The sequence below is a fragment of the Copidosoma floridanum genome, unplaced genomic scaffold, assembly GCF_036245765.1.
Source record: "Copidosoma floridanum isolate Cflo_tuat_1 unplaced genomic scaffold, Cflo_Japanese_pri ptg000012l, whole genome shotgun sequence".
Lineage (NCBI taxonomy): Eukaryota > Metazoa > Arthropoda > Insecta > Hymenoptera > Encyrtidae > Copidosoma > Copidosoma floridanum.
In genome coordinates, this window is record NW_028321889.1 from 6875678 (window position 1) to 6902578 (window position 26901).

Below are 26901 nucleotides of genomic sequence, written 5' to 3' on the forward strand. Positions count from 1 at the left end.
TTGTCAAGTTAACAGTTGTTTGGGCAAATATTCCTTGCTGACCCTCATCTGCTGAAAATTTTCCTCGCGGATGATAAAAAATAAAATTCTTGAATCACGAGGGAAAAAAAAAAAAAACAGACGGGAAATTCCTAAACGTGAACGTATTCAAAAGAAGATAAGATGAAGCAGTTCCCAATACAATATATACGAAAGATGAGGATCGGAAACGATGGGGCAACGTATGGCGCAAGGGGGTGCTCTCAAATCCAAAGTGGATAGCCATATTATTACGAGCACAGAAGGAGGAGGAGGAAAACAATAAAGTGGCGAGGTATGCAGCACAGCCAAGCGTTCGATATCGGAGGGAGAAGGGCGGATGGCTCGAGAGAGAGAGTTGGGTTGGGCTCTCCGCTCTATATAGGCGTCGGGGCGGGGGGCGGGGGGTCAATATAGGAAGAGGAACGAGCGAACGGAACGGACCACACCTAGAATTCGCGGCATTCTAACGACGCCGCGTACAACACCACACGTAGGTACTCTAATGAAATCTATACTTGCAGTGGCAGCGGCCACCACCGCCCCGCGCGTGGGTGTTGTACACCCACCAACCCCTGCGCGATCGATAGGGAATTTCGGAGGGGCTTCGTCGTTCTCTTCCCTTCGTTCACCCGCTCCTATATAATCTGGTGATGGTGCTATACACACACGTATCGAAACGCCCGCGCTCCGGTGATGTTTCAAATTTACCGCACATCCTTCGATTGCTCGCTGTTTTATAGTCATTTGTCTAATAAATGCAGTTTCATATACGTATTGCCATTTTTATTTTTCCGCTTATTGCATGTATTTGTGCATTATCGCACTGAAATGACGACGGAGGGAAAAATGGAAAGCTCTCGTTGTCTGATAAAATCTGCTCTACTTTGCTTCCCGCGATATGACCGATAATAATACTGCATCTCATTTTTTTAACGACCAAGTGGTGGGTGTAGTGACATTTATACATCCAGGTGCAATCAGTACCTACGCCGTGTCGTTGGCTTTTTGCATCTTCGTTATCATCGTATGTGAAGGTTTTTTTTAAATTTTTTTTTATTTCAGTGCAAAAGTCAATGCGGAAAGTGAAGTAGCATCGGAAAAAACATCTCGGACAATTGTATTATATTTTTGGTTGGAAGCCGTTATATGTATCGTTATCCATTTTTTTCTTAATACACGTGGTAGGTTATATGTACCGAAAAACGCGTTCATGTTGAATGAAAAAATCACTCAGAAATTATAGTTGCGTAGGAATTTGGTGGCCGACTCTGAAATGTATTTTGCAAAGCAAGACGATTGCGAATATAAATATAAAAATAAATCAAATTGGGGATTCGGAATGGCAATTTTTTATTTAACATTTTTTTATTACTGCGTTGTTATTACAGAGTTGAGCCCTCGAGTCTTGGACTTTCTTGAAACCGTACCTATACACTCTACGGTAAAGTATTTCAGGTATACCCTTGCGTAATTAAATATAAGCGCTGAGATGGCTATTTTTCGCCGTTTCCTTCCACAATATACTTTTTCACTCTCTCGCTTCACTTACGACTCTTATACTCGGTTTACGCGCGTCAGCGCACAATGTGCTCATTATACGTTACACGTCGCATCGCATACATTTCATTACAGTGCACCTATACGCGTCCTCTTCCATACAAATTCCGTCTAGTTTTGTAGTTTAGCATTCAACGCGGGAATTCATCGTTCGACTTATGTACAACTATCGGGTAAAAAACTAGCGTAGCGTGATTTTTGTTTTTCTTTCTTTCTTTTTTGTTTTTTTTTGGTAAAAAAATTACGAAGCGCATTTTTTTCCAATGGATTTCCAACGAAACGAAAGATAAGCTCAATATAGCCCTTACGTTATATAGTGATTGCACTTGCGCTACGGGAAGTACAACACTTTTTAACTCTTTTCAAACAAACATCAGTAAATTATTAATCTTACAGCGGGTAGACCAAAAAAAGAAATTAATAAAGATAACAAAAAAAAAAAAAAAAAAGTCGCGGTAGTTCAAAACTGAATACAAAACTGATTGAAAGGTTAAATTTTTAAATGGTTCGCACGAGGTGATGTTCGCCTACTCACTTGAATTCGCGCGTATGAGTTGCGCAATGTATACACGTTTGCGTACTTGCATATCGCATGATGATACGTATATATATATACGAGTTATACACGTGGCACGTAAAAAAGCTCCATCAGTGGAGACGAAGAGAGAGAGCTACATATACATGTATAAGCTCACACGGACGTATATTAAAAGGTCATACCCCTCATTAACGCACCACCACCGAGACAACCCTCGTATCAATTGGCCGTTGATGCACGTGAATGAACTCTCGCCGAGCGGTATCTTCTTTTTCTTCTTTCTCTTCGCCCTGTTGTTGATGTCTTTTTTTATAATCTCGCCAACTTTACAATTAGTCCAGAGCGCGAATAAATACCCGCAAGGACTCGTTTGCGGATTTGTGGGTTAATAATGCGCGCACGTGCATAAAAATATATCTCCCCCTCGATACACACGGACACAAAAACAAGGCCGCGAGCGCAAAAACTCGCGAGATTTAAATAATAAATATTACTCAATTACCGAGCCTCTCTCTCTCTCTCTCCCCACGTTGCGAACGTCTCTAATCAACGAGCTCATATATTCAATTTGCATTAATTACACTATTTCTTGTATACAATCTGTCTCTGTGTGTGTGTGTGCGTGTGCGTGTGTACAAACGAGCGCAGCAGAGGAAAAAGATATTTTTAATCGCGTGAAATTAGACGCATTAAATCTCACCGCTATCGAGCTGCTGCACGTTTTTTTTCTGTCCCCCTCTCCCCTCCCGCCGGAGTTTTATTTATTATTTCGGTTCAAGCGCAGAAAATCTCTTTTTTTTTACGAAATATAGACCGCTGGTGCTTCCATAGTGTATTCGTCCTATTTTACTGCTGGTATAATACATCCCCATTAAATAACTGTCCCAAAGAGGAAGGGATTGGCGGGTAAATGACGCGGTGTCATCATCATTATTATTGTTGTTATTGCCGGTTAATTAATTTGAATCGAGTCGCTTAAACTCCCCCGCCCGGAGAGTTTATAAATAAGCGCGTCGCTCGCAGCGAGGAAAAAAAGATGTACACATACGAGCGGGCAAAATAAAAAAAATAAAAAAAAAAAATGTGTGCGTGCGTACACCCGCGCTTCTAATTTTACCGATCGGCGCGATTTATTCGTATATAAAGCCCCGCCGATCGCTTAGCCCAGGCGGGAAAAAGCCCATAGTCGCGCAATTTCCGCGATACTTTTATACAAACGCGAGCTGTCCTCCCCCCCCCCGCCTTGGCTTCCGCTCTCTCTCGCGCGTTCAATAAAATGAGATCTGAAAGCACGGCAAAGAGGGCTGTGAAATAAAACAAGAGGAGAAGAAGCGGCATCGCGACGAGATGAAACGACAACGGGGGGGGGGGGGGAAGAGGAGCAACCGAGCACTTCGAGAGCAATTATAGGGGCCAGAAATAAATATATGTGGGTGTTTTATGCGCGTGTAAATTAAATATAGAACCGAGCGAGCGACAAAAGTTGCTTGGGATATCTTTTTTTTTTCTTTTCTTTCTTGTATCGAGGCGCGGAGAGATGGTGCTGGAAATCGGCCGGGGAGGGAGGTACTTACGAAGAGACGCGCGCACGGGGACGCGGTTAAAGTGTAAAAATCACACGCGGCTCCGTAGGGTGTATTTCATATGCTCGAGTTTCACAAATAGCTGGCTCGGCGTGAAAAGGACGTGCGACTTTTTTGGAAATTTTGAATAACAAGGAATAATAATAATAATCGCATCTAGGCATATCGTCGTAGCGCGAAATTTCGATTTACTCGCGCGTGTATATATTATTATTATTATTATTTTTAGCTAAATGCTACAACGATCGGCCAAAATCGCCAAGTATTATCGTCAATTATTACCACAACCGGTGTATATGTATGAATAATAAAAGTTACACGAGGATAAAAATTTTTAAGTGATTATTTATCGTCGCTCGCGTGTGCAGCTTATCGGCCACCGGCAGAAGTGAGAGCAATTTTTTTTTTTTTCCCGTATACACGCGCAACAACTACATTATAATATATACGGTTGCTCTCTCTTCTCCCGTAATACGTGTTAAAGCGCATGACCCACATACTTGAATTTCGCAATGAAACGTCGACGACGACGATGATGTACCAAACGAAGATTCGGCCGAGCTCTGTATACGCATTATACAATAATTATAAATTATCTCGGAGCGGCTCGCAATCACTTCCCCCCCCCCTTTCTCCTTATCGTACTTCAAGTGAACATGTGTACGATTGCGAAAAAACAAAAACACAACCCGTACACGGCTATGGAGCTTTTACGGGCAAATCCGATCGGTCAGTAGAAACTTTGCCACCGTGGCATCCGATTGACACCCCCATTTTGACGATCAATCGAAATCGGCACGTGTGTCAGGGGCGCAAACGAACAAGCAAGAGATACACTGCAGGGGGGTGCGCCGATCGGGAAGTATGTATATATACATACGTACCGATCGAAGACGTAAGGTGGGGCGTCGATCGGTACCGCTGGGGTTAGCGAATCCATCACCGTAATAATATCGAAACCAACCGCAGCTCGGAGAAGTAACAACAGGGTAAGAGGTCATGGCAAGAGGCGCGTGGATACGATTAACACGCCGTTCGTCGAAAGTTGGAAAAAGATGTGTGTACCGAAAATGAGACGATAAGCGTCGTTAGAGATGTTACGCCAATTAACTTTGGAACATCGATTTCTCATTTTTCAAATGGCCTGCATATCAGAAGTACATAGAGTCACGTATACCGATTTTAAAAGCCGGTGGCGGGAGGTGAAAAACAATTATCGATTCCGATCTTAATATATTTTGCGGCATATCTCAAGTACACGGAGTCACGTATACCGATTTTAAAACGCGGCGGTGGGAGTAGATGAAAGACAATTATCGATTCCGACCTTCCCTCCTTCCTTGAATGATGTATACGTATATATATAAATGTATTTTTGCGCGTGTGTGTTTGTGACAATGTAACCGTGCAGTACTTGGTGAACCGGTATAGTTGCAACAACCATTCTTGTTACAGAAGCGGAGCGAAAGAGCAGAGAGTACTCCAGGCAGCAGAGAGCCACAGAGAAGGAAGAAGGAAAAAAGGTCGTAGCAAGGGGAGAGAAGGAAGGTATCGTTGTCGGTGCGTTGGTGAACCCGGGCGGTGGGTCGCCGAGATAGCACGATAGCACCGCTGGTGCCCTCGGCCGCGGGTCCCGGGGGGACGGGCGCCATGGCGGCCTCATCGTCCTCGTCGAGCGGCGAGCAGCAGTACTCCCTACGCTGGAACGACTACCATTCCAGCATCGTCAACAGCTTTCGGCACTTGCGCGACGAGGAGGACTTTGTTGACGTGACGCTCGCCTGCGACAACAGCAGCTTCACCGCTCACAAGGTCGTCCTGTCCGCGTGCAGTCCCTACTTCCGCAAACTACTCAAGGTAAAAGTTTCTTCTTTTCTTTTTTTCCCTTTTTTTTTTTTTTTTTTTTTTTTACATTTTTACCTCCAAAAAAACGTACATACTTTGCCCCACAAGTACAAGAGTAAGTAAAATAATTAAATACATGTATAGCACATATAAATATATATATTATATACCCATGCAGGGCATCAGCCCAAATATAAAAATACTCTCCTATTACGTGTAGTTATATAGATATATATATACATACCCCTTGTACCAACGGGAGGCAGACACGCGATCCAAATACTTGTGCCCCTGCATCATCCTCCCCCTCGTAAGCGATGTATGCGCGTTTCAAGTACCTCGGCCGTGCACGCGTGTTTTGTGTCTCTGTTGTTTCGTGCACCGGTGCCGAGGTAGGAGAACTCGAGAGAAAAAGAGAACACACGCTCAGAGGCCTCACACACCGGAATAGAAAAACAAAAATAATTTCCCTGGCTCCCTTATGGGCCGTGTCTGTGTGGGTACACCGTATATAACAAGGAGGGCGGGGGAGGGGGGAGGCGCTATGTAGCGCAGGGGTGGACGGGCCGCGCCAGCAAAAACGGGAATAAGTATACGACGGAACGATAATATATACCAACAACGACAATCATCATCAACGGTGTAACAATTGCCCGTGAGCATATACCTTTTCTTTTTTGATGTACGGCAGGCGGCTGCTGCGTCTAATATAATTATATGGACGCTGGGTCCCGAGCTACCGGAGGTGCCTTATATATATATACAATACTAGGTATGCTGTAGGGCACGTGGGTATTACATGTATATTTGGGCGAGGGACGCCCACGTGTACCTTCCTCCCTGCCTCCTTCTTCGCGTGTATACGATCGGTGCCGATAATTTGCCGCGTGTCGCGGGTAACGAAATGGGAGGAGAGAGATCGACACCAAGTGTATAGTGGGTGGGTAATCGACAACGTTAAGAGGGGCTGTCCATGTATACGCAGTATTATATACTCAAAGTGAAAATGGCTATTCTAGTCGTCGTGTAGTATATAGCCTTTGGTTTGTTGCACATTGCACAATAGAGGTACCCTAATATCCATCACCTACCCGCGGAGCAACTAGCACACGCGCGCACTCGGTGTTGCTCCTTTTGGATTATACCCCCGATGCATATGGGTTGTGCAGCATCATCATCACAGTATTACAAATATACATAATATACCTGTATAGAGCGCTGCTCCACTATGCGTTTAGCGTTTATAAACGCCTGACGTTAAACGCACTCGGTGCTGCTGTTCTATATTCTATTTTTACGAGAGATGCTTTCCTCTCTCTCTCTCTCTCTCGGTCTCTCCTCGCTGCAACGCCGCAGAGCAGCGCCTATACATGTATACTCGTCTCATCTTCATTGCGCTATCTCTCGCAGCACTTTTTCTCTTCTCTCCCTGCGCCAAAGCAGCGTCGCTTTCTAAAAATATGGTCCCGCACGGCGAGCGCATGTACCGCGGGCTTTCGGCAATCGCGTTTATTAGCTTCGAAGAATTTTTGTTTTTTCCCCCCACCTTCGTACACTCTCTCTCTACGGGGGCCGATTTTCGTTTGATACTCCCTCGACCGGAGAACGGTTTTTTTATTTTTATTTCGTCTATCGTTGAAAATCTCCCTCCCTCCTACGTGAGATGAAAAAAAATTTCTTTTTTTTTCCAACTGAGGAGCGTAAAAACAGTGGGGCCGAGCAGAGAAATGCGTATCGAAAGTCCGCCAAACATACGTATATACGCATTTATTTCCGAAACGCCTGTCCTTACATTTTTTTGAATGTGTACATGTATATTTGCATATGCAAATCCGTGAATACGGTTGTTGAAGGAGGCAATAAATACATCCCTCCTCTTTTCATCGAGTGACCGCTATACGTATAAACGTAATTGCCCAATGGAGGAGAGAAAAAAAAAAATAATAATAATAATAATGTGAGCGAGACGCGCGTGTAAAAGTCCAGGGAAAAACGGTACTTTTAATATACTTTTGGCATAACATTATCATACATATACTTTCGGGTATTAAAATATTGTAATGGGTATTATATGAACAACGACTGCGTAGACGAGAGAACGGGAGTCCCACGTTCCGTAATGGCGTTTAATCGAGGCGAATGTGAGCAAAGGAGCGAAACGAGCATTAATTTAGTCACTTATTTGTCCGGGGCAAGAAGAAGCATCACACACGCGACAGTTGAAACATTCAATTGAAAACAGCCACGTACACATGTACATATGTATACGTATGAACAAGTAACAACTCCGCGTCTCTGGTGCGTGTGTATGTGTAATTTATATACATACAAATTCATGCACTTTGCGACGCCCGAATTTTTTTTTTTTTTTTCGGCTGGCACACTTTTTTTTAGGTGTAGATACACACACACATACAGAGGCCGTGTCGACTCGCGGCGCAATAACAACCTCGTGATTCACAAAAGTGACGAGATGAGGCTGCAAAGCCACACCAGGACGGACAAGCATAAATATAATACACGATTTTGTATGGGTACATGGCGCGTTAAAACGATCGGGCGAGTGTTTAGTTAGCGCGCGCGCGCGCATTCCTCTAATCTTTTTCGCCGCAGCTGCCGGTCGCTGTACCACAATATTTATACTTGCATTTATTTTTCAAATCTTTGGAGCTTTCGTACAATTAACTTTACGGATATCGCTTCGATGGAGTTGCTTAAACAATACAAACAATAAAAAAAAAACAAAAAAAAAAAACGAATGAATGAAAATGTAGTCAGTGGTGGCAAGCATCAGACAGAGTGGGATTTTTTAATTGATTGCGTTTACCAAATGTAGGCGCGCCCGAGCGTTAATTATAATGACAGTACCTATAATGAAAGCAACTGGAACGAGGATGACGACATTCGGGGAAAAAAAATTAATGTAATTATTAAAAGAAAACAAAAGAATGAGCTTGTGAGACGGTGCGCGCGTTTGAGTTCAGCTATACACACCGAGACAATTTTGTATATGAGGGGGGTAAAGCTGTCGAATCGAGTGAATTGCCGGTGGAAGAACGACGTACGCGAATTTCGGAGTCGAGCGAGACGGTCGCGCTATTATTTGCCGACGAAGTGAAAAAAAAAAAAAAAAAAGGAAGCACACGGCATACGCGGAATAAGGAGCGAGCGAGGGACGCTGACGCACACTCGCGAGCCCCGCGTTTAGTTATATACACGCACGTAACATGATAATAGCCCCTCTCTCTCTCTCTCTGCTGCAAGAGGAGAGGGAAACGTAAGTGCGCGCACGGGTACACCCACGCCTCCTCCATTTGAATGGTATACAGCCACCCGCGGGTGTGTATATTTTTCGCTGCATCGCTTGTGTACATCACACTTACCCGTTAAACATATTACCTGTAACGCATAAGCATGAACGTGTTTTAATAAAGAGCCCGCGAATCGTCACCCTTCACCCATTCAAGTTATATATACGTATACCGCGTCGAGGCATATCTGGTGCGCGGCCCTCGTGAAATTTCCCGTTTACGTATATTATAATATACATATTATATACCCATACCGATCGTATAGCCGCTACGTTTGTTAATACATACAATTTATATCTATACCCACGTCCCCATTCGGCGATGGTCCGTTTACGTAAATGTACAGCTTCGTGTATATTATATTATACATACCTTTCGCTCCGCGCCCGTGCATAAGTGGGTATTATAATCACGTAAAATCCGCGGGGGGAATCGGTAATTAATCGGCGGACGGGTCGAGAAGAGGTTGTTTTATTTTGTTAATCCCATCGCTGAGTGGTGCCGGGGGTAAGAGACCATCATGAAACACAATGCGCAAAGGGAGTATTTATAGATCGAGCGAGCGGGGTGGGTGTGTATGGGTCGGCTGTACGGCCATTAACTGCTTTGGGTGTGTACGCGTATCGAACGGTATACATATGGGCGGTGTGCGTATACATGTGAGCTCGCGCTCCGTGGAAAGTTGTAATCGGATACGCCGATGTCTCCGGGGCTCGTCGATTAATTAATTTCGAGTGCTAATGGCGCGGAAGATGACGAGAGCGCGGAGTATACGGGGAACGTATGAGGAATCAGGGGGGGGGGAAACTATATTCGCTCTCTCTGGGCAGAGCAACTGTATTATATGTGTATATGATGGCACAGGACGTGGGAGTCTGCGAGACCTCCCCCTCCAGTTGTACTCATTGGGTACATTTTTTTTACGCCACCCTCGTATAATGTAATAATGAAGACTTTTCACATCCCTCCCGTTTTTTTTTTATTTTGCCTACGTAAATATAATCATGTACACCCACTTACTTACGTATACCTATACGTGCGGGCGAGAGCTCGAGAGGTGAAATATGACTGCCTCGAGACTTTCAATGAGTGGATTCGTGAATAAATTCATTAAGATGATTTCCAGCCTGCTCGTACGGGGCTCTTCTCCTCCTCCTCCGACGATGGTGATCGTTCAAGACGCTCGTTAAATCTCTCGTTTCGCGCTGCGCTCTCTCTCTCCTTATACATATGAATATATACTTTTACTATACGTGTACCTTTGCTCGATGACAAATTTGCACGCGTATGGGCTTTTTTTTTTTAGTTTCTTTTTTCATGACTTTTTTTTTTTGTTTTCTTATTGAATCGCACGAGCGCGTGTATGCGCGACGGTGACGGCGTATATGTATGGGTGTAATAGACGCGAAGGACTTGAACACGCGTGAAAAAAATGAGGCGAGGTTGCAGAGCCGATAAATTAAAAATTCGCGATACGCGCGTTAACGGACCCTCATTTGCTCTTGAATGATGAGAAAATAAAAATAAATGTGCCAACGTATATTAATAAAATGGAAAAACAAATCATTACCCGTGAGATGGTTTTTTTTTTTTTTTTTTTTTGTTTCTGTCAAATTAAAAGTAGCATAGCGGTTAAAGGGCACGTGGTGGGGAATGGTAAAAAGTCACCGAGACCATGAGAGCACGGAAGCAGAGAGAGATAAAGAGAGTGTACATGCGAGGCAGCAGTCGAGCGGCTGTCTATCAGCGTCAGCGACGAATTGCGGTAAATCTTCGCTAATGAGATATCCGCGGTAGAGTAGGTATATACCTCGAGCCACTTTTTTTTCCTCCTTCCCTTCACCTCGCCGCTGCGACGTCTACTTTTTTTTTCTTTTTTTTTTTTTTTCTTCATCTGGTATACCTTGACTATGTGTATTCATATTATACCGTGCCTTCTCGACTCTTGGCTCTTTTTAATTGTACAATACCGGCGTGTTCCCTAACTTTCTCTGTGATTATTTCCAGATCTTTTTTGCGTTTGATAAAATGTATAATAAATTAGACTATCGGATGTGTATATGTAGCGAGTAATCCTTTTTTTTCTTTGTTAAGAAAATATTAGCTCATAATGGAGTCAAGCTTCATCATCGCGGGGGTCACTCGGGCAACTTTTCCATTGCACAAGATACCTATATACCTAATAATCCTTCCGCGGTATACTGCACATACAGAGCCATTGTGTCAGTCAGTTGTTGTTAAGTGCAATACATATGTATATGTAAAGGTATAGAGCACATGTATAGGAGATCAAGAAGGTATTTATCGATGAATAATACTTACCTCGCCGATTTTCCGAGCCGAGCATACGTATATAAAGTACAGTATTATGGGAGAGCCGGTGCGTGGGCCGAAAGATGTATATATAAGTACGAGAGCGCGTGGGTAATTACATCGTGTTGCGCAAAGCAAGCAAAAGTTGCGAAGAATATAAAGAGATTATGGTGAGCTGAACTACGCGATATATTTATATGGGATGTATATGTATGTAAAGGAGGGACGGAGATTTCGAGGCTTTGCCATTAAAAGTCAATGGTCGCGCATACAATAACTATATAGTTTGATACAATCATCGCTAGGAGTATTTCTTACACAGTGCCTTTGAACGCTTATACGCACAATGACACACGTGCGCGCGTGTGCATACGTATAGGTATATACACAAGTAGGAGAGAGAAAGATTTATATATAAATATACACTCGTGCAACTATAGAGTATATAATATATATGTATTATAGTACAGAGAGCGAGGAAAAAAGAGGCGGACCGCCGGAGGGGGGGTAAAAGCCCAGCATCCGGTTTTTCCGCAGTATATACACCTATATAGCTATAGGTGTACGTAATACATCTCCGAAGCGAGTATATTATTATGTGTGTGTCCACAGAGGTGGCATATATTATGCCATGTGGATGTTGAGCTTATCTCGCTTCCTCTGCAGCTTTGCCATGGATGTATAAGTACATAAGTAAGGTATATATATATAATACCTTATTGTATATTTATTGCGCTACCTACGTACGTTGCAAACGCGTACATTATATGTAAAAATAGTGATGCATGTATAAAACGTATTATTCTGTACGGTGGTATGCAAGCGCATAGGTAAGAGAAGTACGAGGAAAAGAAAGGAGATCCGAAAATACGTGGGTATAGTTCGGAGACACGGCGTATACGTGTCCCATGCTTATATACGGCTGGGAACGCTGCAAGTAGTAGTGTATATAAAAATTGGGGAGGAGAGGGGTGAATTCGAGCATACTTTTTTTTTTTTTTTTTTTTTTTTTTCTCACGTCGAACGCGAAATGCCATTTTATGATTTAAAATGCTAAGGGTATCTTGTAGAGAGACTATACCAATGTGCTGCAAAAGTGCCAGTAGTATCAGACGTGCCAATTAATACAGGGCACGCGATTGTTTTCCAATTGATTCATCCTGCGCAAACGATATCTCTCGTGATTTTTGTGACTTACTTTTAGTTGTACCCTACAAATTGTGCATACAATAAACGTTTCAAAGAAAAAAAAGTGTGTTCCACACAAGACCTTTTAATGTTGTACATATATTGTATTGTACCAATAGGTTGGAGCTCGTGTTGTAAGTAATAGTGGAAAAAAAAAAAAAAAAAAAAAAAAAAGAAAACTACCAAGTATTTTAAAATCATAGTGTTAATATCGCCCCGGTTTCCGCTACGCAAACTGCGTGCAGTGTGTTATGTTATATGGAGCACGAGTGACACCTCTCAGCCGCGGCAGCGGTTATATACTTGGTTGTGCCCCCGGTATACCCACTATATATGTATACATCCATACAATTATTGCACGCGCTACATCAGAAAACGAGCGACATCAGACACATTACACTCCCGAGCATCATCAGCGCGAGTCTGCCTCTCCTCCCTCCCTCTCTCTGTGTAAGTAAGTATATTTTTATCAACGGAAGTGCGTCGTCGACTGACTCTGCCTGCACATTCCTCCACCTCCACCTCGCGCGCTCAATATATATTATATACCCCACACGAGACTGGAAAACCGATGCCACCTCCGCGTGTATACCTACCTACCTACCACATACACTATATATATTCGTACCGTGCAGTTGTTGCCCGCACGCGTTTCTGCCGAATTGAATATTTTTATAAGCGCGAAAAAAACACGGCTTTGGTAAGGGAAAAAAAAAAAATATATAGTATTCCCCTCGTTTGGAGTATATACATCATGCGCTTATCCCTTCTCCGACCGACTCGCGAGCTTACATACACATATATATGTATTTCACACTGTCTCCTCCTTTACCTCCTCCTGTAAATGGCGCAGTAGTTGCTATTATTACGTTCTCTGCTTGCAGCTTGCTCCATTTCATTTGACGCCCGACTCGTTAAGCTCGCCATACTGTATATATATATATATACCTACTTACACAATGGTCGTCATTCATTACCACTGTTATTGCTCAACGGTGCTAATCAAACCTCATAACCAAGTGACCAAACACGCAAAACTCGATTATTCCGTTGAAAACTCATTCACATTTCTTTGTCTTTTTTTTTTTTTTTTTTTTTTTTACCCGTGCAAGCTTTACTGCCTATATCTATACAACAATTACAGCCAATAAGCCCAACTTACATCATCACTCGACGTTTCTCACCCTCGACATGTACAGCAGAGCCATGTTGCATGTATAGCTCGATCCTCTCGCTACAAAATAACCGACAATCGTTACAATGGACATCATCTTTGTCTCCGACCTCCCCTCTCCCGCGATATACGCAAAACCGATTTCCAGAGCCGACAAATCAGATAGCGCCTGCAGCAACGAGATATACCTACGCCGTACACAATAATATTGTAAGCGCCGCTTGTGACTTTTGGTTTGTGGGTATATGTATACGTAGTGACAAAGAGGGAGGGCTCTTTTTGTCGCTCGAGCCCTTTGTTCCCGGTATTTTTCGCCGATTAGCCGCGACTATCCATCGTAAGGAAACTGATGTGGAAGGGGTCCGGGGAAAATATCCGCGGCTATCGATCGGCGCGATCGGCACGAAAAGAGAAAGTGTCGTGGAATTTCGCGTGGGCTGGAACAAGGCGAGGCACATTATAGAGGCATACTTAGGTGTGTGCACGCAGGCTGCAGCCGTCGATTGTCGAGGCACAATGTATCGTTTTATACGCACATACGAGAGTATAAGGGTACGTGCGTTATACATATGCGCACCAAAGTAATGGAAAGAAGACAAGCTTGTCTAACGCGCGCGTTGACGTCGAACGCAATCCACGGATAATACGCGTACCCACGTGTACAGGGTATAATATTATATGGGTGCACATAAGTATATTTATAACAGGGGTGGGTCGGAGGCAAAGTTGTGTATGTATGTACGTAAACAGAGCTAAATAATAACGAAGACACGGGTCAGCTTTTAGAAGGAAAAAAAAAAAAAAGAGAGAGAGAGAAGCCATGGGCCGCGCGATGCATATAACCGGATCAGAGAACCCGTGCAGCCGTACATCTACTTACTTTTCTACTTAGGCGCTCTGCTTGGGCTGTTTTTTTTTTTTCTCTCTCTCTCTCTCCGACTCGTGCGCATCACCCCGCTCTGGTGCTAGCTTTTTTGTTTTATTTTTTTTTATTTTTGTCAACTATTTCTTCCCTCCTCTATCTGTAATACTTACTTCGTCCCCGGCACAATCCAATAAGACCCTCCCTTAAACTTTTTCGTCTAATCTTTACCTCGAAATTTCGTCGCGTACGGATGCTCCTTTTTTTTTTTTTTTTTTTTTTTTCCACAAACATAAAAGTATATAGTACAGTTGTGCCCTTCTGTCCCGTTATAAATATGCTCTCATGTTCATCGCTCGGTTTAGTGAACGAAATTTTGTTTTGACCATGTGTGTGTATATATTGCAACAGAGTAGGTATATACACTGATTTTGGTGGGAAACCCCATCTTTCTCCAACTCCCCCGATTTCACCGAAAAAGCCGCGAGATGAAAATTATACCATCTCGACCCCATTCTCGAATTAAAAATAAAACCAAGCACAATGGCACTCGGTTACGTGTACATATATATACATGCATTTATGTATATAATACATTAACATAGAGTCGACAGGCACTGCAGCGTAGACGTTTACGTGACAACTCGCTTGCCGGTTATTCCAATTATTCGAGTTATTCCAATTAACGTCGCGCCTCTGCATGACTGACAAAAAATTTCGCTTGTATTTACTAGTATCGCTTGGTGCGTATATATATATATATATATATATATATATATACACACTAATGGGAAAATAATTCGTTCCCCGGGAAATTTATGTGCAGGTATTTACTTATAACATTAAAATATTGGTATCAATTTTAACGACAAAGTAACGACTTCACAATAACGTCCATGACTCAAAAAATCGCTTAGATAACTTGCAAATATTTATTTTAATATTGTAAATATTGTTTTATATCAAATATATAGTTGAAGCATTTGAATTTCGTGGGGAACGAATTATTTTCCAAAGCACGTGTGCGCGCGCGCGCTAAAGCTCGGTAACTTTACTATTTAGATAACAATGACTTGTTCCCCAAACGCAATTTGGTGTGTTATTTGGGTAGGTACGTGTGTTTTTAATTGCGTGTGTATGGAATGTCCACTGGTACGAAATAAAAAATAAACTTTCTTACGGACCAAGCTTGTATAATAATTAGGGAAAATCAATGGTCATGCAGGGAATCGACAGGGAATCATTGAGTAAACATTGCACACGTTACCCTGAAAGTATAGACTATATCACCGTTGGATGACTAAAAAAGATAATTTCATAGCCCTTGAGCAATTTCGATGGTAGGTACTTTTTTTTTTTTATACAGATATTAGATATTCGTTGCTAGTTAACATTACATATAATATATGTATAATATCTGGACTCTTGATTACACGCGCGCATGTTTTATACAGCTATAAGACGACAACAATACATTATCGATGGCTTTACATAATAAAATTTTCTATTTTTTGGCTCTCCTTGTACGGTTGGCACGTTATATACGTATGCGAATGTACGTGTGTAAGTTACGCCGATAATAATTTCGGATATCGCATCTCTGTGTTGCGGTATACACGCGCGTGTGTGATTTTTTTTTCTCTTCGTTCACATACATACATGTGTATACGTATATATTATACACTTGCGCGATTATTTTTGTAATCGCAGCTATGAGTATAACGGGCGTATTTTGAAAACATTTACTTTCAAGTTTTTTGCTCGGCCAATAAATTTTTCGATCCAAAGAGTGCCGTTAAATATTCATGACGCGCCCGTTTTGTCGTTGCGTAAGTAATACGTAAATATAGTGTCGAGTGAAAAAAAAAATAAATAAATAAAAAATTGAATGACAATTATTCCGATTTGATAATTGCCAAAAATAGAAAATCTTTTTCGATTTGAGTTCACCGCGTAATTGAAAACGGAATGGACGTATTAAGGGGCGTTGGTCTAAAAAGCTCATGAATTTAGCCAGTTGTTTCCGTTACGTAAGTAGATAAACAGTGGCGTTTGTGGCTCACTTCCCCCTTTGCCCCTGACATGCGGCAACCAGGGCCGAGCTGCGGCAAGTATATGCTCGAGAGCGGTCCGACCGAGTAAGTACTTATTACCCCCCGAACTGCTGCTGTTACTTGATGGACCGCCGCATGTGCTGCTTGAGTTTTGCGGAATCTTGTGCAGCGTGTGCAAGTGATAGTTGCATACACATATACTCGTACATATATATTTTGAATATATACATTTTTGTGTAAGCGAGTGCGTTGCATGATATTGTAGGATGCAGAGCGATTCGCTGCCGATAGCGATGTTAGGTGGTCAAAAAAAAGAGGCTAAAATGTCATTACCAACCGGTATCTTATATGGGTACTTACACAGACTTTGAAATATCGCATTTATAGCGGTACGAAGAGCCAATATGCCACGCATTTTTCAAAAATTTATTTATATTTATTCATGAGGCTATTTATTTTACTTTCCGAATCAGAAGATGCGACTTGTTTTTAGCGAGGGTCACAACTTTTTTTTTTTTTTTTTTTTTTTTTTTTTTTTTTTTTTTTTTTTTTTTTTTTTTTGTCAATTTGAAAGTGCACGCGGTAAATGCTTTTTTAGGATCAGATGGTCAACTTTTAAATCCTCGAATGGGTTATTATTTTTAATTTTTGTCCGAAATGGTCGAGTACATCGTCAAATGTATTTCTAATCCTATCTCGATCGCAGTAATAGCCGATCAAACATGTCATTTGAAATGTCCAAAGTTTGACATAGGGACTGCCATTAAAAGTCTTGTCACACGGATGAGAAAAATCTTGGATTTAAACCATGAAAACTTTTGAAACGCTCGTGTTTCTAGTTTTTTGTGATCATCAGACTGCACAGATTTCTCAACTGTACATGGACTGTGCTGGTACCGTCGTTATCGGTATTTACTGACGCAGTTAGACTGATTAATATTTATTTGGCAGGCGTTAATATTTTTTAATTTGCGTTTGGGTGTAAACGGAAAAGATATAATTTTAGAGCCGAATTGTTTAACTTTTAAAATAAAAGAAATAAAAAAATAAAATAATAATAATAATAATCTCCCTCCTGCGGTGGTAAATACGACTTTTTCCGTTGTTAAGGATAATTTTGGATGTTTTTATACAAATTTTTATTACTTGGACCTCGTAAAACTGGAAGAAGAAAAGAAACTGTCGAAAAGTTATAAATTTTTGGTTGAAGGATTTCCACACAGTGTAGTTTTATTGTAAAAGTAAAAAAGAAAAAAAACGTTTAAGACAAAAATTCTTACACGTCAAAGTGTGATGTATAAAAAAAGAAAAAAAAAATAATAATAAAATAAAATAAATAACCGGGTGATGGTTTGCTTTGTCGTTGCAGGCGAACCCATGCCAGCACCCAATCGTCATACTGAGGGACGTGTCGAGTTCGGACATGGAGTCGTTGTTGCGCTTCATGTATCACGGCGAGGTGCACGTGGGCCAGGAACAGCTGACCGCCTTCATCAAGACGGCCCAGATGCTCCAGGTGCGCGGACTCGCGGATGTGCCCGCCATCACCTCGAAAGTACAGACGGCTACCTCGTCCACGGCCGCTCACAACGCCAGTGCGCCTGTGAGTATATTTTTTTACCACTACTTACTACTTACGCATAAATTGTAAATAGATTTTTCATCGGTGATTAACAAAAGTTTAACTACTTGTTACTGTTTTTCAATGTTTCAATTTGCCAGTTAAAAAAGCTAATTACGTACACTCACCATTTTTGTAATTTGTCATTAAAAAAAAAAAATGTAATTACTCATTATTTTCTTGCACTTGAAGATTTTCAATTATAGATTACAAATATAATGGGTACTCATTCCTCTATGATTAGTATTGCATTTGTTTTTCTGAATTTTTTTTTTTTATTCTATACTGTTTACAATACAAAACCGAGAAAAAATGGTAGTTTTCCTACGAGTTTGAAAAGTCTCTGTTTGCGAACCGAGAGGTTTGCGGCCCGAGCCGAAGGCGAGGGACATAACGAGGTTCGTAAAGGAGACTTTTCGAACGAGTATCGGAAAACTGCTTTTTCGCCCGAGGAAGTACCAGCCTCCCAAAACCACCCGAGGGCGGAAAAATGTTTTTTCCTTAGAAAGCGCAATTAATTTGGAATTTAAATACTTTTTCACGCACCTTGACTTTCATTTCCTAAATTGTTTTTTCTTCCAAATTCTAATGGATTGTTTTTGTTGGACATAATTTTGTTGAGTACTGCGTCGCAAGCAGTAATTCAAAAAAGTTATTTCAACGCAAACAAATGCATCACATTTAAAAAAAGAAAAAAAAATTGAAAAATTGAAAAATCACCTTCGCACGAATCTTTTTTCACACTCGCAAATTACAATCGCAGTAATCAACTTTATCATATATTTTTGCAATTAGTTTATTTATATACGTAACGTTTTCTCTTCTTGTTGCGCATCCGTCATCTGCTCTGTGGCATCTCGTAGACGACGCCGCGGAATCTCTGGCAGGACAGCATGAGGAGCGACCTCAACGACAGCGGACAGAGCCCACCGCCCGAAAAGCGGCCCAGGAGTTACTCCCCCTCGCTCGTCAACCACATCGAGGCCAAGTCCGACATCCACGAATCCCTGCTCAGCCAGGCGCTCGAGGGCGGACCCACGATACACACGACAGTCTCCGCGAATAATAACCAGGTGAACCTTCTTTCCCTCTAATATCAATATCCCCTCCCTGCCCTCGTTTTTTTTTTTTTTTCCCCCATTCAATATCCTCCGGAACAAGTATATTCGACGCAAGAGCTTACTCGCTATTAATTTCTCATGGCAGAAAAAGATATATATTTTTCTTTAATCGATCCTTCGTTACTTTGAATGTCGACAGGCTCAGTCGGTGGGGGAGGACTCGAACTCGATATCGGAAAACGAGGAGGAGACATCGAACAACGACAGCATGTTGAATTCCGTGAAGACAGAGCCGAGCGAGCTGCTCAACGACTCGCTGGAACACCACCGCAACTCGTTCCCGGCGGCGCTACTCAGCCTCCAAGGTACGTTTTATTCTCCTCCAAAATAGGGTTGGGTCAAGGGGTGAAAGCTTCGAGAGAGGGAGTGAAACGTTATTGTCTTTGCAGGCCTGATGCCGGGGCCCTCGGGGATCCACGCGGCGGCCAACGCGGACCCAAACTACGGTGAGTCGTTTGTTTTCGCTTGTTTTCCATGATTTTTTTTTTTTTTTTTTTTTTTATATCTCACACCCGCAGCCAAACACTTCACTTGAAAATAAATAAATAAAAATAAATATGTTCATTCTAACGGTCACAGCCCGAACTAGCATCCTCCCGCCACTCCTCCGTACGTTAATTACAATCTCTGATCTCTCGTTGTTGCGTTGAATGCATGGAACTCTCGTACCTCTCAAAGCCCTTTTTTTTTTCTCTCTCTCGTTCTTTCAATCAATATTACTTACTGCTGTCATTACTTAAATTTATTATTATTATTATTATTATTATTATTATTATTATCATTATTATAATAGTCATTATTGTCATTACTATTTTTATTTTTATTATTATTATTATCTATACACCAACATTAATATCAATGATCTCCCTTTTGATTTTTACTATTGCTACCGTCGTCTTTACTATACAACTTTGTTTTTTTTTTTTTTCTCTCTCCAGTTTTTCTCCCTTTTCATAACCATATTTAAATTCTTCTCTGATATGATTAGCGCCTGATCGAGGCGTTTGAAACTCTAGGCCTGATTTTAAATTGCAATCGGTGTGTAGTCCTATACACTTGCATTTTTGTGAAATACCAGAGCTGCAACATGTTTTTATAGTCACGTTGTAAAAAGCACAATAGTTGTGGAGCGTTTGTCAGCAGGTGCGTTTAAGTATATCCATACTCTCGAAATTTAAATTGGTGAATATAATATATACCTATGCTTGAGGCTGGCGCAGTCGTGCATGTACAACTAATATATACACATTATACCTAACAAAGAAATATAATATACATAATGTCGGAGTGAATTGGCAAAAAAAGAAAAAAAAATTCCTCAGTGTAAAAATAAAATTATTGTATCTAAAAAGTATACGTAACATACTGTTAAGACTATTATGATAAGCTGATGTGAGTTTCAAACTATATATTTTCGATCGTATGATTAATCATGTAAGATGCTTGTTGTCAAAATTATTATTATTATTATTATTATTATTATTATTATTATTATTTCTTACGCGTCGATGTGTGCTCTTGGCGATCATTTACTGTTGTTATTTTTTGTAAAACGAGATTTCACTACAACTAACGCAGAAAATAATTTACACGGATGGTGAACCTTGTTGCGATTGTGCGAGAAGTTCACTGATTTAAATTTGGGGAGCTCGAAAGGGAAGGAGAAGTAGTAGCGTGAAAAGAGAGAGAGAGCCTCGCGGAAAATCGGGAAAAAGAGAGATAGCGAGTATAATGTAGAAGTAGACTGTGCAAAGGGGAAAGAGAGGGGAAGAGAGAGAGAGAGAGAGAGAGCTTAGTGTTTAAGGAATCGCTCGAGAGCTTGGCTGAGGACTGAAAATTGGCTGGTGGTTCCAGGACGGTGGCAGCCCTCGGGCGGCGAGGGTTCCGGCTCTGGATCCTGTTCCGGCTGGTTGACTGGCAACAGCTCGGCCTCGAGGACCGATGCCGCGGGTCTGCAGCTCCAACAACACCAGCTGCCGCCACACCATCCGGCCACCAGCCAACAGCCTCAGCAGCAGGCCTTTGGCGGCCTCAACCCGGACCAGATCAGCAGCCTCATGCAACAGCAGAAACTCCACAAGCAGCACGCAACGAGCGAACAACAACTAAGCCTGATGCTCCAGTCCTGCGGCAAGAAGAAGATGGAGGAGCTCGCGGTGAACGCCCTGCTCCACCCCTTCCAGCACCAGCTCGACAACGTGGGCAACAGCCGCCAAAGCAAGCCCAAGTGTCCCGAGTGCAGCAAGATATACTCAAATAACTCCAATTTGAAGCAGCACATCGTCAATTGTCACACATTCCATCCCCAGTATATATCCTGCCACGTGTGCTCCAAGCAGTTCAAGACAAAGCAGTACCTACAGATCCACTTGCTCTCGATGCACGGTATCCGCAAGCGCAAGAGTTACCCCGTCTACCAGATGCAGACCCACGCCCAGGCCCAACAGCAGCAGCAGCAGCAGCACCACATACAGTACCAGCATCAGCCGAATCCTCAGCAGCATCAGTCCTCGTCGTCCCTGTGGAACGCGGTGGCGGCCGTGGCCGCGGCCGCCGAGCTGAAGCAACAGCAGCCACAGCAGTGACTTGCCGACTGTCGCCTCTTCTCCATTTTAGCCGGTGCCGGCAGATAAGAGACGCCCGCCCGTTCGCCCACTCTGTCTGTATATAGCTGCAGCCTCCATACGCGGCGGGAGATAGGCGCGCGCCTTGGCCTGCTAGCAAAAGAGAGAGAGAGAGAGAGAGCAATGGTACATCGTATTGATCTCCGCGCGATTCAACAAACAACGCCTATAAGTGCTCCCGCCACCTTCTCCTGCCTCCCGACGTCCTCCACGCATCGCCGTCACTCCTTCTATAGATGCTGTCGCCTCGTCTTCCTATGCTGTACACTTACTTCTTCATCGCTAGATGCTTTTCTCCCCCGCTCTCCTTCTCTCTCGGCGTTCCGGAATCGCACTCTACGGAGCTCGAGCAGTTATTTTGAATTGTTTGGTATGGACTCGGGGAACAAGTAGCCCAGTCTGCTGGATCCTTGCTTCGACCGAGGCGAAGGTGTATAGAAGAAAGTGGGACAAACAACATTTTTGGAAGGTGTCCTCGAAGGCCAGTAGATATGGAAAAAAGAGAAAAAACGAGGGAAGAAAGAAGATGGGGTCGTACAGGGAATCAGTCGTAACACAATAAGCAGTAAGAAATGGGACAAAAAGGGCCAAGGTGCGGTCTTTTCTGCTGACACACGTACATCAATCAGTATTATGTTCCGCGTGTGCGCGTAGCGTGAAAGAGAGTGTACATATATGTACAAAAGATTGAGGCGCGCGTGCGTGTTACTCGAGATGTGTATGTATAGGCAATCTAAGAGCATCACTTTTGAAATCGAAGCTCCCCGCTTTCTCTCTCTCTCTCTCTCTGGTAACCCTCTCGTTCCGCCCCACCGTACGGAGCTATAGGCTCAGCTACCCCGTGCTCGAAAGAATAGGTATCTTCCGCACTGGACTGTTAAAAAAGAAGAAAATCAATACAAGTCATTAGCTGGCAAGAAAGCTCCTCTTTCCCCGTTGACCCTTTTTTTTACACACAGCGCCCAGCCTCCTTCCAAAGTTACTCTGGTGGTTGGATTTTCCTCTCTCCTCCTCCGTCCCTTTATTTTTTTGTTTTTACTTCAACACTTAATTCCACGGAAGGAACTTGAATTCCCCGCGACTGTACGGAGGGTGAGTCCTCCTCTTCCCTCCCGTCGCGGCGCTCCGAGGAAACTCACTCGGGGGGGGGGGTTTAATTAAAACTTTGAGACTTTAATTGAAAGCACCGCGTGTATGCGCGTACAATGCACACCCGCACTACCTGTCTAGCGCGCGAAGCCGAGACGCCGAATCCCTAGCTTCGCGTCGTCCGCTCTTTTGGGCCCCCATTGTACAATATAACCAACGAAAATTCATTCCTCCCTCCGTTTGGAAACTTTTGCCGAGGAAAAAAAAAAGAAAAAAAAAAAAAAAACCCATCCAAAGAGGACGTCTTTACGCGGTTAATTAGTAAACGTCGGGTACATACATATACACTCGGCTTTGGTCCCCCTGACGGGTGGACATTACCTCACGAAAGAAAGAAGAAGTAGGAAAATCGTCAAATAAATCGGTGCCTGCGTCGTCATTCCCGTTGCGGAAAAAGGTAACGACAAAGAGGCAGAACCACGAGATGGATCTCCTCGAGGGGATGGATGTAATACCGAGCCCCGGAGGGAAGAAGGAGAGAAAAAAAAAAATAACGCAGGCGGCAAAGTCACCGATAAGCCGAGGATAGGTCGGTGAAGACGAATGCACCTCACCGGGGGAAGGTGTGATAGCAGCCCCGGACAAATCGCAGGGGGTCTCGGAGGGATTAGTCCATTCGTTCTTGGACGCGGGTGCGAATTAAACTCAGCTATACATACGACGGCCCTCGTATACTTTTTCTTCTTTTTTTTTTCTCTCCACCAAATTCGAAAAATCGAGGCCGACCCTCTCTTACGGATGCAGCGCACGGCCGACGAACCCTCCCTTTCTCCTCTTCCAGCTCCCCGGAAGATTGATTAAGGCTTTTTCTCTCTCTCCCCCCGGCGATGCCAAGTCGTGCAGGCCGAGTTTATTAAAGACGTGACCTGACATAAAGGATCCTCCGCTGGCTCCCGCTCATCTGGACACAATCGATTTCCCCCCCCCCCCTCCTACATACATTTTGTGTATTAGCAGAGGCTCCACGCCCAGGACGCGCGCGCGCGTCTCCCTCGCTGATGGCTTTCCAATTTTTCTTTTTTTACTTTCGAAGGGACGATAACATCTTCTCTCTCCCGGTGTACACGGAATTTGAATTCCTCCCCGACGTGAGCCCGCATCGAGCGACAGGATGGCGATCTCTTGGCACCCCCCTATTTTTACGTATGCGTATAGATAATGCAAAAGATGCGTATATACACGTGGGAGAGAGTTTGCTTGGAAAATGGAAAAAGAGGGGGAGGGGGGGTGATGGGTCAGGATTTTTCCGGAGATTCCGTATCTGTGATGCTTGGGGAGAAGGGTATAGCCATTAGGGAGAGAAGGTTTTTCTCGGATAACGCAGAGGGAAGGGGGATGCTCTCGAACGAAACGAGATCATGGGCCGGGGTGGGGATACTCTGTAACCTGCACTGCGGAGGTTCGACCAGAAAAGGAGTGACGAAAGTTTGCGCTTCTCGGACTTTTTGGTCCACGCCGAAAGTCTTCGACTTAAAATCTTCGGGGAGGCTGGGGAAGTTCGGAGCTCGATCGTCGTCTTCGTCATTTTTCAGTGCCACTCGTCGCAAGAGCCATAGAAAATGATGGACGATCGGAGGTGCAGCTGTCTTTTCGGAAAAATTAAAGCAAATGAGATTTCATCCGTTACACGATTATTAGATAATTTGCTTCAAGTTTATTGATCCTACTGGTGTTGTTGTCATCGATCGTCGTTAAACCATTTGTGCGCTCGAATGGATTAGTACCGAGTAACAAATCATTCCAGAAAAACAAAAAAACGAAGGAAACAAACGTAAGGAGAAGGAAGAGAAAAAAGAAAGAAATCGAGGCGAGAAAAGGGCAGAGCGGCTGGTAAAATCCGTCTTGTTCCTTCGGCTCCTCCTCACCTCCTTCGTCGTCTTCCGGGTAAATCGATCTTCCCCGTGCAATTTCCCGCACATGTCCGCATCGATCTGCAGGGCTGCGAGAAGCCCACCCCCCCTTGAGATGTGCTCGGGCGTCGCCTTCTTCTCCACCACCAGCCCCTCTCCGGCTGTCTTTGCTCGGCCACTCGATCCGCGCGCACGAGTCACTCCAAACTGCGTCAAATCACCCTCTATTTTTTTTTTTTTTTTTTTTTGCCTCCCTTCTCTCTCCCCCTTGGCGCATTTTTCGGCGTACGTACTCTATATACACAACGGCTACACGTGCGCCCGCTGGCCCTCGAGTTTTTTTTTCCACTCGATCGTGTACACCCGCGTATACGCATCTCCGTCCCCCTACTTCGATTATCTTTTTTCCAAACAGCTTTTCCCTGCTGCAGCCTATCGGGAATATACCGGGTTTTCCTCGTTTTTCCCTTTCACGATACGTCTATATCTATATACTGTACACCCTATATACATGTGGAATTTAAATTCTTTTTACACGGTTTTTCGACCACAGCTTGTACGGCTACGTGATTTCCCAAACGAGAATTGAAATTTTGATGAAGAAGGGAAAAAAAATAAAAAAAATAAAATAAAAAAATAAACGACGCGTATGGCACGTTTTCGCCATCAAGAGCCAGTAAACACAAAAGAGCTGGCTCCTGATTCGTCTATCGCCGATCGAGTGCCCTCCACACGCCCAACGCACGGGGACTCACTCTCTCTCTTTTACCGAGGTGCAGGGGGTGGCTCTCTCGATCCGTCCCGGCGCGTGTACACGTACACACGAAGCTAAATTAAACTTCTCGTCTCCTCCCCCATGGATCAAGCCGGCAGTCGCGGGGCTAGCTCGACCCTTCACCTATACACCCCATCTATAACCCCCCCTGTGTATATATATATATATATATATATGTGTGTGTGTGTGTTGGGAAGCACACTTTAAGCGAGTTCTCGCCACGCGATTTCCAATATCACGACTAGCGTACCCATCACCTATACTTGCTACTTGTTCGATTTTTTTATTTTTTATTTTTTGGGTAGTTGCTGTTTTATTTTTTTTTCGTTGTTACGGTGTGCTTGCACCTACAATTACAACTGACGCATTGATTACTCGCAACTTAAAAAACAAAAATCTAGTGAATTTCCGTTCGTTTATACAGCGCTATACCTTGCACGGGCAAAACGAAGGGAGGCGCGATTCATAAGTCAGCACGCGGAGGTGATGATGCGGTGAATTTAGATTCTCTCTCTCTCTCTCTCTCTTTTGGTATAGGTCTACAAACGTGTTTTTTTTTTTTCTCTTTTTTTTTTTTTCTCTCTCCAACGCCCAAACGGATATCAAATGGCTTTCCGTTCCAACTGCGCGCTCGAGTAATTCTAATGGATTGCTTGCCAGGTATCCATACCTACATGTATACATGTATATATATATATATATATATATATACACGTACACCCACATAAATCAAGCTCTTCTTCTTGCGCTTATCTTCCGATGTGTAGATAGATGTACGTATACGTGGGATGGCTCGGCGTTATTTCTCAACTTTGGCCTCTTCCCGCGTCAGTCGGATTAGGAGGAAAATCAACCTGCTCCAAGGGGGCCTCCGTGGAAATGTGATTTCGGAGCTGATAAACGGGAAGGTGGGGGGGGAGGGGAGGGTATGATACCTTGTTCTCTGACTTTGGCAAAAGGGGGTCGGGTGGTGGGGGAGGAAAAGAAAAAAAACAAAACAAATTTTGGTAAAGCAATCGTTTTCCATCGCATAAGTATACGGGGGTTTTAACGCAAGGGACGCGTGCACAATAACGGAGTAATGGGAGTCGAACGACGCGGAAATGGGTGAGGTCTGCGCGCTGATAGCCCTAGAGATATACTCGTAGACATAGAAATGATAGTCACATAACGAGAATGAGAGAGAGAGAGAGAGATGGGGGGGTGGAGGCAAACGCGAGCGAACAGACGGGCGGAGAGAGAATGGATCAATACTCTCGAGAGAGCCTCCCTCTCTCTCTTTCTTTCTTATATATGTGCAAGTATAGGTACATAG

General features: G+C 43.3%; 1 protein-coding gene across 2 annotated transcripts in view; it reads left to right on the forward strand.

Moving 5' to 3' along the window:
- Positions 1 to 26901, forward strand: part of LOC106635709 (protein abrupt) — a 48600-nt gene that overhangs the window by 12572 nt on the left and 9127 nt on the right. Inside the window, exons 2-7 of one of the 2 annotated variants that reach the window (XM_014347791.2) lie at positions 5155 to 5556; positions 17816 to 18049; positions 18931 to 19140; positions 19328 to 19493; positions 19578 to 19634; positions 21043 to 21864. In XM_014347791.2, coding sequence (XP_014203277.2) covers positions 5350 to 5556; positions 17816 to 18049; positions 18931 to 19140; positions 19328 to 19493; positions 19578 to 19634; positions 21043 to 21773 — 1605 coding nt within the window. In that variant the 5' untranslated portion in view covers positions 5155 to 5349 and the 3' untranslated portion in view covers positions 21774 to 21864. Of the gene's footprint in view, positions 1 to 5154; positions 5557 to 17815; positions 18050 to 18930; positions 19141 to 19327; positions 19494 to 19577; positions 19635 to 21042; positions 21865 to 26901 lie in introns of those variants that run through there. The other variant, XM_014347789.3, reaches the window with a different exon arrangement.